Genomic DNA, 15,372 nt, shown 5'->3' with positions numbered 1-15,372 from the left:
CATGTCAGAAAGACTGAATCTGAGCAGAAAAATTGGAATAGAGCAATGAGGCATGCAATGTGAACATACAATGAATTCTTTCACATCAAACCCCTCTCATATCTCATATCTCAAAGGCTAAACTATGCAGCAACAGGTAAAAGATCAGTGGAGTTCCTCTTAAAAGTATTTGATCACACCCACGATGTTGAAATAATGCAGTTTTTGAATGCAGTACTGACTGAACACTAACAATGCTGAGCAAAGAGCTACAACGTTGAATCAACGCAGCCAGTTCTGAATTAAAACAGAGTTATGCACAGCACTGAAACTCCTGCAGCATTGAACACCTGCAGCATTGAACAAACATCCACAGTATTGAAGAGCATCAGCACAGAATTCACTCAACGTGTTGGATGAACTCCTGCAGTGGTTGTTGGTGATTTAACTGAGTGGTGGACTGACAGTGTGGAATAAACACCGTCAGTGCTGAATACACACTTACAGTACTACAGTGGTGAGTTACCACAGTGTTACACTTACTGCATCTGAAAAAAATATATACAGTATCAAATGCACACATACTGAACTCACTCTCGCAGTAGTGTTGACTGAATGACATCAGTGTTTAAATGAGTGAAATAAACACTCATGTGTGGTATTATGGGGCAGTTGTGGGCTGGAGGTTAGGGAACTGGCCCTGTGACCGTAAGGCTGCTGGCCGATCCCCAGTGCTGACAGTCCATGACTGAGGTGTCCTTGATCAAGATACCTAACCCCCAACTGCCCCCCCCGCCAACCACCCCCCCCCCCCCCCCCCCCTCCCCGGCGCCGTGGATAGGGCTGCCCACCGCTCTGGGCAAGTGTGCTCACTGCCCCCTAGTGTGTGTGTATTCACTAGTGTGTATGTGGTGTTTCACTTCATGGATGGGTTAAATGCGGAGGTGAAATTTCCCCGTTTGTGGGATTAAAAAAGTATCACTTAAGTTAACAGCTTCATGAACTAACATTTGCTTAATGAGCACCTACACACTCCAGTAACAGACTTAGTGTTGAATAAACACTGACAATGCTAAATCGCGAACAGCACTGAAGGCTCATGTTGCATAATTAGTGAAATGGTGCTGAATTAACACCTACAGCAATGAATGAACAACAACAAGGCTGAACAGACACTTACTGTGCTGAATGAATACAGTACTGGATGAACACCAACAATGTCAAATAAAGAACAGCACAAAAAAAAAAACAATGTTGTTGAGTAAATGGTGAAATACTGCTGAATAAACACCTACAGCATTGAACAAAGAACAACAGAGCTGAGTGGACTGTTATATCACAGTGTTGAAGAAACATTAACATTAAATGAATAGCAGCATTGAATAAATAGTGAAATGGTGTTGAATAAACACAGCATTGAAAAAGCAGCAACCATGTTGAATGAACAGCTATAAAGTGGCATTGAATTATGTCTGACAACATTAAATAAATAAGTGTTAAATACATAGTAAAATGATGTTAAATAAATACCTACAGCACTGAACAAACAGTAAGTGTTAAATGACCAGCGTGTGGTGTTGAATAAACACTAGCAACGTTAAATAAATAAGTATTGGATAAACAGTGAAGGGGCGTTGAATAAACACTAACAACGTTAAATAAATAAGTATTGGATAAACAGTGAAGGGGCGTTGAATAAACACTAACAACATTAAATAAATAAGTATTGGATAAACAGTGAAGGGGCGTTGAATAAACACTAACAACATTAAATAAATAAGTACTGGATAAACAGTGAAGGGGCGTTGAATAAACACTAACAACATTAAATAAATAAGTACTGGATAAACAGTGAAGGGGCGTTGAATAAACACTAACAACATTAAATAAATAAGTACTGGATAAACAGTGAAGGGGCGTTGAATAAACACTAACAACATTAAATAAATAAGTACTGGATAAACAGTGAAGGGGGGTTGAATAAACACTAACAACATTAAATAAATAAGTACTGGATAAACAGTGAAGGGGCATTGAATAAACACTAACAACATTAAATAAATAAGTATTGGATAAACAGTGAAGGGGCGTTGAATAAACACTAACAACATTAAATAAATAAGTATTGAATAAACAGTGAAGGGGCGTTGAATAAACACTAACAACATTAAATAAATAAGTATTGGATAAACAGTGAAGGGGCGTTGAATAAACACTAACAACATTAAATAAATAAGTATTGGATAAACAGTGAAGGGGCGTTGAATAAACACTAACAACGTTAAATAAATAAGTACTGGATAAACAGTGAAGGGGCGTTGAATAAACACTAACAACATTAAATAAATAAGTACTGGATAAACAGTGAAGGGGCGTTGAATAAACACTAACAACGTTAAATAAATAAGTATTGGATAAACAGTGAAGGGGCGTTGAATAAACACTAACAACATTAAATAAATAAGTATTGGATAAACAGTGAAGGGGCGTTGAATAAACACTAACAACATTAAATAAATAAGTATTGGATAAACAGTGAAGGGGCGTTGAATAAACACTAACAACATTAAATAAATAAGTACTGGATAAACAGTGAAGGGGCGTTGAATAAACACTAACAACATTAAATAAATAAGTACTGGATAAACAGTGAAGGGGCGTTGAATAAACACTAACAACATTAAATAAATAAGTATTGGATAAACAGTGAAGGGGCGTTGAATAAATACTAACAACATTAAATAAATAAGTATTGGATAAACAGTGAAGGGGCGTTGAATAAACACTAACAACATTAAATAAATAAGTATTGAATAAACAGTGAAGGGGCGTTGAATAAACACTAACAACATTAAATAAATAAGTATTGGATAAACAGTGAAGGGGCGTTGAATAAACACTAACAACATTAAATAAATAAGTATTGAATAAACAGTGAAGGGGCGTTGAATAAACACTAACAACATTAAATAAATAAGTATTGGAGAAACAGTGAAGGGGCGTTGAATAAACACTAACAACATTAAATAAATAAGTACTGGATAAACAGTGAAGGGGCGTTGAATAAACACTAACAACGTTAAATAAATAAGTACTGGATAAACAGTGAAGGGGCGTTGAATAAACACTAACAACGTTAAATAAATAAGTATTGGATAAACAGTGAAGGGGCGTTGAATAAACACTAACAACATTAAATAAATAAGTATTGGATAAACAGTGAAGGGGCGTTGAATAAACACTAACAACATTAAATAAATAAGTACTGGATAAACAGTGAAGGGGCGTTGAATAAACACTAACAACATTAAATAAATAAGTATTGGATAAACAGTGAAGGGGCGTTGAATAAACACTAACAACATTAAATAAATAAGTACTGGATAAACAGTGAAGGGGCGTTGAATAAACACTAACAACATTAAATAAATAAGTATTGAATAAACAGTGAAGGGGCGTTGAATAAACACTAACAACATTAAATAAATAAGTATTGGATAAACAGTGAAGGGGCGTTGAATAAACACTAACAACATTAAATAAATAAGTATTGGATAAACAGTGAAGGGGCGTTGAATAAACACTAACAACATTAAATAAATAAGTATTGAATAAACAGTGAAGGGGCGTTGAATAAACACTAACAACATTAAATAAATAAGTATTGGATAAACAGTGAAGGGGCGTTGAATAAACACTAACAACGTTAAATAAATAAGTATTGGATAAACAGTGAAGGGGCGTTGAATAAACACTAACAACATTAAATAAATAAGTATTGAATAAACAGTGAAGGGGCGTTGAATAAACACTAACAACATTAAATAAATAAGTATTGGATAAACAGTGAAGGGGCGTTGAATAAACACTAACAACGTTAAATAAATAAGTATTGGATAAACAGTGAAGGGGCGTTGAATAAACACTAACAACATTAAATAAATAAGTATTGAATAAACAGTGAAGGGGCGTTGAATAAACACTAACAACATTAAATAAATAAGTATTGGAGAAACAGTGAAGGGGCGTTGAATAAACACTAACAACATTAAATAAATAAGTATTGGAGAAACAGTGAAGGGGCGTTGAATAAACACTAACAACATTAAATAAATAAGTACTGGATAAACAGTGAAGGGGCGTTGAATAAACACTAACAACGTTAAATAAATAAGTATTGAATAAACAGTGAAGGGGCGTTGAATAAACACTAACAACATTAAATAAATAAGTATTGAATAAACAGTGAAGGGGCGTTGAATAAACACTAACAACATTAAATAAATAAGTATTGGAGAAACAGTGAAGGGGCGTTGAATAAACACTAACAACATTAAATAAATAAGTATTGGAGAAACAGTGAAGGGGCGTTGAATAAACACTAACAACATTAAATAAATAAGTATTGGATAAACAGTGAAGGGGCGTTGAATAAACACTAACAACATTAAATAAATAAGTACTGGATAAACAGTGAAGGGGCGTTGAATAAACACTAACAACGTTAAATAAATAAGTATTGGATAAACAGTGAAGGGGCGTTGAATAAACACTAACAACATTAAATAAATAAGTATTGGAGAAACAGTGAAGGGGCGTTGAATAAACACTAACAACATTAAATAAATAAGTATTGGAGAAACAGTGAAGGGGCGTTGAATAAACACTAACAACATTAAATAAATAAGTATTGGAGAAACAGTGAAGGGGCGTTGAATAAACACTAACAACATTAAATAAATAAGTATTGGAGAAACAGTGAAGGGGCGTTGAATAAACACTAACAACGTTAAATTGAATAAACACCTCTACCACTGAGGAATCAGCAACACTGCTGAATGAACAGCTATAACGCGGACCACTTGCTGTGTATAATAAACCCCAACAATGTTAAATAAGAACTTCTGAATAAATAATGAAATGTTGAATAAATAGAGTAAAGAATAAACACCTATACCATTGAATAAACCTCGTTAACAAGCGGCGAAGGTGTTGAACAAACACTTGCAGGGTTGCAGTCACTTCTGCGGCGGTAGATCAAACACCTAATCTGGCCACAGTGTTGAAGCAACACCGTGGAACAAGCACCAACAGTGTAATGTGGACGTTGTACTTCAGCTCTGAGGGTCTAGTCCTGGAAAGACGGGGTTCAGGGGGATCGCCTGTCACCTGTAGGGTCGCAAAGTTGCGGAGTGACACAACTGCGCATGGCGAGACCAGCGCACGAGCCATGATGAGCCCTTCACAACGCGTCTATGCGCAAAAGCGCGAGTGAACTTTATTCCCACCGCTGTGCGGGTTCGCTTAATGACGGAGCAGGACACGCTGCGCTGCTGCGGCGCCGTGTGGCTCCGTTTATGAGGCGATTTCGGGCTACGGTCACTTCAACAAAGAGCTAATTGACTTGCATCCCAAGCAACATGTGGTAAAAGCGTTGTGAAGGCGCTGAAAGGTGGGGTGGGGTTGGGGGTGGGGGGACGGGGGCGGCACGCAGACCAGTCACGTCTTAATGAGTGAAGCCCTATAGACACATGACTCATACCTGACCGACAAAAGCAGAAGAGCAACAGAACAGCGTGAGGATGCTGTTGCCATCCCCTCATATTCCCAGTAAACCCCCCTCCCCCCCAGTGCTCTCCCCTTGACACTCACCAGGGTCACCCTTCGGCCACCGGTCCGCTCGAATAGGCGCGTATCTCGCCGCACGCGCTCAGATGCCATGGTCGCAGTCCACGTCCCTGCATATGTACCACAGGATCACGTAGAGGATGAGTAAGATGGCGAAGATGAAGAGCGCGACCAGGACCGCCTTGGTCACGGGAGAAATCAGCGACTGCATGTCACTCGGCGATCGCTGCGCGCGGACACACGCTGATCATCGCGACCCGAACGGCGCGTGGGGAGGACAAGCGAGGCATCCGCGCGTCCAAATGCACCAACAAGGCTTGAAGAAGAGGAGAAAAAAACTTTCTTTCCTTTTCTCTCGTCTTTTTCTGGATCTTGTGCTCTGCGCCGCGGTGCCAACTGCTAAACACACGCGAGCCTGGACACGGTCAGTCCACTGAGGACGCGTCCGAGCTTAAAGACTCTCAGAACTGATAAAAGCCGGTGCAGAGAGAGAGAGAGAGAGAGAGACAGAGAGAGAGAGAGAGAGAGAGAGAGAGAGAACTGACAGAGGGAGAGGGAGAGAGAGAGAGAGAGAGAGAGAGAGAGAGAGAGAGAGACAGAGAGAACTGACAGAGGGAGAGAGAGAGAGAGAGAGAGAGAGAGAGAGAACTGACAGAGGGAGAGGGAGAGAGAGAGAGAGAGAGACGCAGAGAGAACTGACAGAGGGAGAGAGAGAGAAAGAGAGAGAGAGAGACGGAGAGAGAGAGAAGTGACAGAGGGAGAGAGAGAGAGAGACGGAGAGAGAGAACTGACAGATTGAGAGAGAGAGAGAGAGAGAGAGAGACGGAGAGAGAGAACTGACAGATTGAGAGAGAGAGATAGAGAGAGAGAGAGAGAGAGAGACGGAGAGAGAGAACTGACAGATTGAGAGAGAGAGAGAGAGAGAGAGAGAGAGAGAGACGGAGAGAGAGAGAAGTGACAGAGGGAGAGAGAGAGACGGAGAGAGAGAACTGACAGATTGAGAGAGAGAGAGAGAGAGAGAGAGAGACGGAGAGGGAGAACTGACAGATTGAGAGAGAGAGAGAGAGAGAGAGAGAGAGACGGAGAGAGAGAGAAGTGACAGAGGGAGAGAGAGAGAGAGAGAGACTGACCGTCAGAGGCTTTAGCGCACCACGGTGCTGCACTGAAAGCGCAAAACGCTCCAGAAGCTGCGATTGCGCGGCGCGAACACTAGAGGGCAGGACGACACAGCGCAGGGGGTGCGAGAGGGCACAGTTAGGGGCAACTGGGCCAGAACCGAGGGCACCTGGTCAGTACGGTTGAGGGCAGTTGCGGTAACCACACAGCAAGCGTTCTGTTTTTGTGCGTTTACAACAGCGCGCGAGGCCTTAATGTCCATTGGACGCTTACTGTTGATTTATTACACGTTTAATACATGAAGAGAAAATACGTAGACAGACAGACAGACACAGTCAGATAGACAGATAGATATATAGACAGACAGACAGACAGACACAGTCAGATAGACAGATGGATATATAGACAGACAGACACAGACAGACAGACAGATAGATATATAGACAGACAGACAGACAGACAGACACAGACAGATAGACAGATGGATATATAGACAGACAGCCACAGACAGACAGACAGATAGATATATAGACAGACAGATAGATATATAGACAGACAGACAGACAGACACAGACAGATAGACAGATGGATATATAGACAGACAGACACAGACAGACAGACAGATGGATATATAGACAGACAGATAGATATATAGACAGACAGACAGACAGACAGACACAGACAGATAGACAGATGGATATATAGACAGACAGCCACAGACAGACTAACAGATAGATATATAGACAGATACAGACAGATAGACACAGACAGATAGACACAGAGAGAGATAGATAGATAGATAGATAGATAGATAGATAGATAGATAGATAGATAGATAGATAGATAGATAAATAGACAGATAGATGCAATTTCTTACATAGTCTGAGCTATAGTTGTATGCAAAAGTTTGAGCACCCCTGTTCTGTTGATTTCCTAAGTGAAAAACAAGTAACACATAATACACCTAGTATACGGAATAAACGTAAATACGGCACTTGTCTGCAAATTTCAGCTCACAATTCTATTCGTTAAGTATAACATATTGGGAAAAAATAAAATGTAAAATAAAGCACAACGTGTAGTGCCAGAACTTTTGCACGAGCCACATTTTTTCCTCCAAAACTGCACATCATTATTATTATTATTATTATTGATATTATTATTAATAAGAATACCCAGTGAGTATTAATACGTTACCTGTATATAACAGCCTGATAACAGCAACAATAAAACAACAACCACAATAACAATACTACTGCATCCTCTACTAACAACACGGAGATGAGGGCTCTACCTATATATATATATATATGTGTGTGTATAACTTTCAATTATATCTTCTGTCATCATCTGCCTCCACTAACTTTCAATTATATATAATTATATAATGTATATAATAAGAGGAAAAAGAAGCAGAAGAGAAGAAGAGGACAGAGAAAAAGTTGTTGTTTTTGATCTTTAAACTGCTCGAATGATCAAAGAGCTGAGACAAATCAAGCAAACACAGTGAAACGCACATTCACACGACACGCCCCGAGCAGGCAGGCCTGCAGCGCTCAGACTCCTCATCTCAGCCTGGCTCTCACAGCCTGCGCAGCGCTGCCGCCTGCCTGCCTGACTGCCTGACTGCCTGCAGGAGTTTACAGACCGAGACACACCCTGCACTTTCTACACTGCTCCTCCTGCCCGAGCTCACACACAGAGAGCCCGCTCCTCCAACAGCCCTGCTGCTGCTCTTTCAGCGTCTTTTCTTACTCTCGGACACCAAACAGGGCGCTTTCTCACTGCACCATGACTTCATACCTGTGGATCTTAGTCTTGGCAAGTCTCGCGGGCTCGCGGGCGCAAGGTAGGCGAAGTCCTTACACGCTGCTGACTTTGACTAAGTTCTTTAGCATTGCTGCAGGTTGTGCTTTAGTCAGTCGGTACTGATTGTTAACTCTGCTAAAAAAACCCTGTGCCAGCCTGGAACCTGCTTTAGTAACGGTTATTAATGTAAATGATGAGCTCATAACGTCAGTTTAGTGATATGTACTTCATTCAGTCAGTGCTTTAAGCCGAGAGGTGTTAAAGTAGCGCTTTACAGCCTTAATACGCCACATCCTGATATGTTCTGCCTAAAGACCGGTGAGATTATCATAAAGTTCAGTGTCTCGTTCAGCAGAGGCCCATAGGAGACTGTGGCATATGGGAATATGAATGTTGGGTGATATAGATTACAGTGATTATCATGAATTATTATTATATAATGTATAAATATCCCTGCTAGAAGAACTAGCCCAGACCAGCATGGTCTGTCACCAGCAAAGCTCCATATGTTGTGTTTTGGATGCTGGTATGCTTGTTAACCACCATGGCCATGCTGGGTGACCAGCTACACCAGCATCAGACCGGCCTAAACCAGCTTAGACCAACATGGAGTACATGCCCGAGTGCAACTACTCTGTGCTTTAGGAATGTGTTGAAAACTTAACAAGGCAGAAAGCACATTTTCAGAAAGGAGACGCTTTGAAACTGCTGTTTCAAAAACCATCTGACGCAACCAGTAAATGCCATAAGCTGCGGTTAAAGGAGAACACAAAAAAGCTAATAACAAACCGTTTGGCAACAGAATGCTGCTGTTTTATAGGCATTATGTCAATGTAGAGCTGAAACTGGAACACAGTATCAAAACTGAGCATGTCAGTATCACGGTGTACTGGCGTAGATGATATATCGGTCAGCACTGGGAAAACCTCACATGCTCTCTACATGAATCATGCATCCGTGAGTCATAGTGGGGCAAATTGCTCTGAAAAGTGTTGGTCCCACGTGACAGCATGTTTTAAGACTGGGCCTCTTAGCTTTAGTGCCGTGTAAAAATATTACATGGCAAAGATCATCTTGCAAAGTGATACATGTATATATATGTATGTATGTGTGATATGTATGTATGTGTGTGTGTGTGTGTGTGTGTGTGTATGGCAGCATATTTCAGAAGTTGTGGAAAATGGGGGGAGGGGGTCTTAACTCTGTCCTATTTTTAGTCACATGAAGCGCTTCAGCTGCAATTTGTACACAATAGCATGTGAGTTAGCCTGTCCAGCAGTGAAGCTCACAGCTCACACAGCTGGAACAGTCAAAATGCAGCAGCAAAACAGCGCTGGTACACAAAAGACAGTGAAACATAGGAAAATGAAAAGTATCGGGAAAACAAATATTTAAACACACTTCCTTGATGCATGATATGTATCACAATATTTCATTTTTTTCAGAGGTTTGATAAGTTTACACAGATAAAAAGAGCCTCAGAAGTGCTGCATTTAATAAACGCAGTTGCTATTGAATGTTTTTTACATACAGCGTAAAAGTCAGATGGGCTCAGTGGTGTTATGTAATAAAACGTGTAGTTTTTTGAAGCATGCTTTAAAGGGAAATGGCTTATTTTTAAAAATGTCTGCATAATTAAGTTGTTAAGATGTAAAAGTCGTTCAGAGCCGTCTGATGTGAAATGCTCCATTCTACAGAAACTTACTGAGTCCGAATTATGCACAGTGGTGGTGATAGGAACCAGACATCTGAAGTGTTTACCTCTAAAAACATGCTGGGCCTTGTATGGCAAAATAGAACTTACTTCAGATTTGATCAGCATTAATCAACATGACAAATGAAAACTAAGAAGACAAATAATGATTCACTGGTCATCTTGGATAGTGAAAAACGTTACATTTGCCTTGTAGACATTGAGATCCCTGATTCCTATACCCACCATTGTAAAGAAACGTGAGTAAGTTTCTCTAAAATAACCCACTTAATTGTTTACATATCAATAACTGAAATATGCAGAAGTTAAAAATTTCAGTGGAATTTGCCTGTACTGTACTGATTATATCTAGAATGTCTAAAAACATATGGTGATGTAATTTACTATGTAATTTACCAGTATCATATTGCCCATCCTTACTTTTTTCTACACTCATTGTCCATTTTATCAGGTCCACTTAGCATATATACTTACAGACCACAGATGAATAGATAGACTATCATCTGTATTTTTTAGAACTACAGAAAACACTGATATGGTAAATGGACCTGGTAAAATGGGCAATGAGCGTAGATTATTATAGTTATATAGCAGGTATTATAGAGTGTTGATGACAGGTGGTCTACATCTGCCTCTTTGCAGATGTTGTTTGGTGTTCTAGAAGCGCCAGTTCTACCCATAGCATGACATGATAACAATAATATATGGTCACATTGCCCACCTCTACATTACGCCTCATATAACAAACCTGTTGCATATTACAGAGTGTTTATTACTATAAGGATTAGTATGTGAATACAGCCATTTTAGAGTTAGACAGAGTCACCTTGCACCCTAAAAGGGACAATATAATTATAACTCAATTATTTTTATAAATCAAGCAGTTCGTAGTAAATACACGGTGTTAAAGTTTCATTCACTCCCCAGTCCACACATTCTTTATGGAACCTAAGTTGTAAGTGCTGTAATACTGTAAGCTACAAATACTTCAAACATTAAACCGTTTATTTAATTCATTTTATTTATCAACACATTTACGTTTATACACTCATTCAGCCTACAGCAGTTTGGCTGTGCCCATTCATGCTGAAGTAATACTGTTCTAGTTTAGACTGCTTGTTGAATGAGGCAAAGTATGCGGCAGCCAATCAGAACAGTGCTCATTTACATATAGTCGTGTGAACAAGTTTGGGTGTCCAAGGCCAAATCACATTTTGCTGATTTTTGATGTGAAAATGAGTTACCTCCTCCTCTACAGAGAACACATAATTGTGCATTTTGATGCGCAATTACTGTTTATTTACTGAATTTAACATGTTGAAACAAATGTGGTCTTTGTAAAAGAAATGGCACATTTTAGATATTATGTTTTATTTTTAAATGAAAAAAATGATGCACTAAAACAAGCAGAACACTCCACATTTATAGACCATGTAGAGAATGTATTGACTTATTTTCACTTAGAAAATCAACAAAAAATGCAGTTTGGCTGGCAGTGTTGGAACTTTTACAGTAACAATCTGTTCAATTTAAAAGAATTGAAAGAAGGGGTCGAAAAATAATCACAATACAAGAAAAATATAGGATAAGGGCCCTTTAAAAAGCCTCTATACTACACAACTGCAAAGATACCCGACCCCATCCAGTAGTATTTACAACTTGCGTATTTAGTGTTAGCCACACAGACAATCAGCATAGGCCAGTTTCTCTTTTAAGTGAGGTACTATAAGAGAAGTCATTCTGCACACTGAGTTCTGTTTGCCTTCTCGTGACTGGCAGTCTTTCCACTTCCTGTGATGCCATGACTGTAACAGGGTGCGTAGCAAACCGCAGGCTTTGCACTGTCTGCCAGATGAGGTGGTCACATCTGAAGATGGGCTGCGTCTAAACCTCCTCCTTTAAAGGAGAACTGTATTTTTTTTTTCAACCAAATTTTTATATGTAACAGAAAACTCGTTGACTCGATGCGCACTTATAATAAAAGCCAGTGGGTAGATGTGTCAGAACTTGCTCATTGGCATCAATGTTGTAACCTTTGCAGGAGTGCATCTTAAGAAAAAGAGAATGTGTTGACTTATTTTCACTTACAAAATCAACAAAACGTAATTTGGCCAAAGCCCTTAACAGTTTACATAACTTGGAAAACTCAGTACTAGACTTAAAAGTAGTATCAAGTGACTTGCAGCTAGTTTTAGTGTTTTGATCTCTTTTTAAAGGGCTCATATCATGGAACGTTGAATTTTTTTGTTTTTAAAGAGTTTTTAATGTAGTAGTAACATTGTGTAAAACATACAATTCACTTTCTAACATGCATGGTGAATACTCTGCTCTTTTAAATGTATTGTTTTGGTTATATTGCAAGAAACCAACTCTTTTTATACACACCCACCTACAGCAGCTTAGCCCTGCCCATTCACATTGAAGTTCTAAGGAGTGTTTCAGCCCAGACTGCCTTCTGAATGAGGCACATGGCAGACAATCAGGACCGACGTCTTTTACATACATCAGTATTAAAAAGAGCCAGTTTAATTCTTAGAGATAAAGAGATGTTAGAAAATGTACAAATGGAAAAATATTTAGCCCATTTTTGGTACATAAAGCCACATGTGTGAGTGCACATTAGGGCAAAAAATAAAATAGAAGGAAAGTGTAGGATATGGGCCATGTCTGTTTCTGCACTAGACTGAGATCAGTGTCTCTGATAACAGCTTGATTTAGCAGGTGTGATGCCGGGGAGCGAGGAGGCGGACGCATGTGCTGAGATAAGCGACTTTTATTAAGGGCAAATCCAGGGTCGTGGTCGATACAGTCCAGGTTCAAATGGCCAATGCAGAGAGCAGGAGGGACAGACATGACAAAGAACATGGAAATCCAAATGCTGAACCGAACAAGCAAAACAAACACATCAAGCAATCAGCACATTCAAACAGGCTTACAAACAAAGACCAACAAGAAACTCAGGAAAAACACAGGGCTTAAATACAAGGGTTAACGAGGGATAGGCGGAAACACAGGTGGGAACAATCAGGGGCGGAGTCACAAAACAAGGGGCCAGATTAAAAACCAAAACAAAGAAGCACATGGACAGGACTGGGAAGTAAACACAACACGAGCACATGGACAGGACAGGGAGGGGCCAATCGTGACAGCAGGCCTTATTCCTAAATCAGTATGATCACCAGATCTACACTGATCACCAGATGCGTGCATGGTGTCTTCTTGCTGTTACAGTGTAAAACCTGATTTATTGGGTTTACTCGGACAGCTTATGGAAAAATTACAGCCTTGACTTATTCATGTGCCTCTTATGTTAATGCATGATCATCAATGCTTTTGGAAGTTTTGGAAAGCTAGACCAAGTTTGGGTAATTGGCAAACCATTTCAGTTAACCTTTAAGGATGAGGCAGTCATTTCTCCCATTTAGTCAACCCTTTACCGTTAATAACATGATTTATCAGCGCTGTTGTTACGTGTGTTAAATATGTAAAGAACATTTTCTAACAAATTACCTTACAAACTACCTTTGTGAAATAATGCATGCATTGGAATGTAAGTCACACATTAGCTGTGCTGTATTGCTACTCTGATTAAAGAAATCAGTATCACGCTGATTTATTTACCGATCCTGATTACACTCTAAATGGTGCTTTCAAGAAAAAAAAACACACTGTCATTCTGACAGTAAAGGAAGCTTCTGTCAGTTTATCTTTATCAACAATGCATATAAAAACTCAGAACATACGTACATGGGTACTGCTCATTAAGTGTATTGATCACTGGTCAACAGATCTGCATAATTAATCACTTACGTGGCCAAGGCCCACCAGCAGGCCCAGAGTTTTAACTACACACTACCAAAAGTTCAGCCAGTTTGCATTGAAGTCCCTGTAGTTACTAAATAACAAACTTTAATATGTAATAAGCTGGGCATTTTAGTGGGTTAAATTTCTATGATGTAAACAAAGTCAATCAGAGTGATTTGCTGGGAAATGCTTCATTTTAGCTATTGCCCGATGTCTAAGACAGTGTATTATGGCAGTTTTGTGGAAGTTTTTTTCCTTGATTCATAGAGGGTGTTATAAGGCATAATAGACCACCAAAGAAGACTTCTTTTCAGATTTTAATAGCAATTTATTGCTATTAAAATTATATTTAAAACTCAGAAGACACGTGTTGGTTCAGTGGTGGTTTTGGATAGAGAATAAAATGACTATATATACTCCTTCATTTCACCAACACTGTGAAGATATCTGAGTCAGTAAAAGTCTCTACCATGAACCATTTTACACCAAACTGCTCTGAATTACGTTCTTTACATATCAGAGATTGAATTATGCAGTAATTTTGAAAAACTGATTGAATTCTCCTTTAAGGGAATGTCACCAAATTCTCAGACTTGACTGCTTGCGAGTTGCTCAGTTTGTTAAATCGCAAAAGACTGTTAGATCTTCAAAGTTGTGAGTTCAAAACAAGACTTAGTACACAGCAATAGCTTTTGATGAAATTCAAATCATAATAAAATATCTCCTCTTCTATGGAGGAAGATTGAATAGTTTAGAATCTACACTTTCCGCAGAATTTCTCAGCTTGCGGAATGACAAACCTGGAATGACAAAATGCTTTAATTATTGTTGGTGATAACTGCAACATCTGAAGGTTAATACAGCATAGTGAGGTTTACTTTGTGCCATGATGTTTCCAGTGTATTCACGGTCATATGCTAAATATCACCAAACAAACATGGCCAGCGCCAGCTCCCTCAGTGCAAACCCAACATCAGCTTTGGGAAGAAACGGAAAATGGAAACATCCCCCCAGTTTGTGGTTAGAGGTGTGTAGACTAACTGCATACTTACATGCAACAAGTACAGAGTGTAGTATTCACTGGGATACACTAATCTGTAGGGAAGATTATGCTTTAGTTTATGTGTGTCAGTTTATTGTTACTGTTATCATTTTACTTTTTATAGGTTTCACTGTGGCATGTTTACATGTTGCATGAATTTATGGTTGAGCTTTCCTGCACATGGAAAATGACTTCCTCTCAAGAGGAAAGCAGATGTAGAGCCCATTGTTTTTTTTTCATGGGGAAAAAAAGCCGAACTTTTGGCAGAATGCTAAAATTG

At 39.2% G+C, this 15,372-nt stretch overlaps 2 protein-coding genes across 5 annotated transcripts in view; one reads left to right on the top strand and one right to left on the bottom strand.

Annotated features, from left to right (window-relative positions):
* Positions 1-6,118, bottom strand: part of dhrsx (dehydrogenase/reductase (SDR family) X-linked) — a 79,163-nt gene extending 73,045 nt beyond the window's left edge. The window contains exon 1 of one of the 2 annotated variants that reach the window (XM_017715094.2): positions 5,632-6,118. The gene's annotated coding sequence lies outside the window, so the exon portion shown is untranslated. The remainder of the gene's footprint in view (positions 1-5,631) is intronic. The other variant, XM_017715095.2, reaches the window with a different exon arrangement.
* A 2,160-nt stretch (positions 6,119-8,278) lies between these two features.
* Positions 8,279-15,372, top strand: part of cd99 (CD99 molecule) — a 34,012-nt gene continuing 26,918 nt past the window's right edge. For 2 of the 3 annotated variants that reach the window (XM_017715092.2, XM_017715090.2), the window contains exon 1: positions 8,284-8,572. In XM_017715092.2, coding sequence (XP_017570581.1) covers positions 8,515-8,572 — 58 coding nt within the window. In that variant the 5' untranslated portion in view covers positions 8,284-8,514. Of the gene's footprint in view, positions 8,573-15,372 lie in introns of all 3 variants that reach the window. The other variant, XM_017715091.2, reaches the window with a different exon arrangement.

Source organism: Pygocentrus nattereri, chromosome 12 (assembly GCF_015220715.1).
Source record: "Pygocentrus nattereri isolate fPygNat1 chromosome 12, fPygNat1.pri, whole genome shotgun sequence".
Taxonomy (NCBI): domain Eukaryota; kingdom Metazoa; phylum Chordata; class Actinopteri; order Characiformes; family Serrasalmidae; genus Pygocentrus; species Pygocentrus nattereri.
This window is presented reverse-complemented; position numbering and strand designations above follow the sequence as displayed.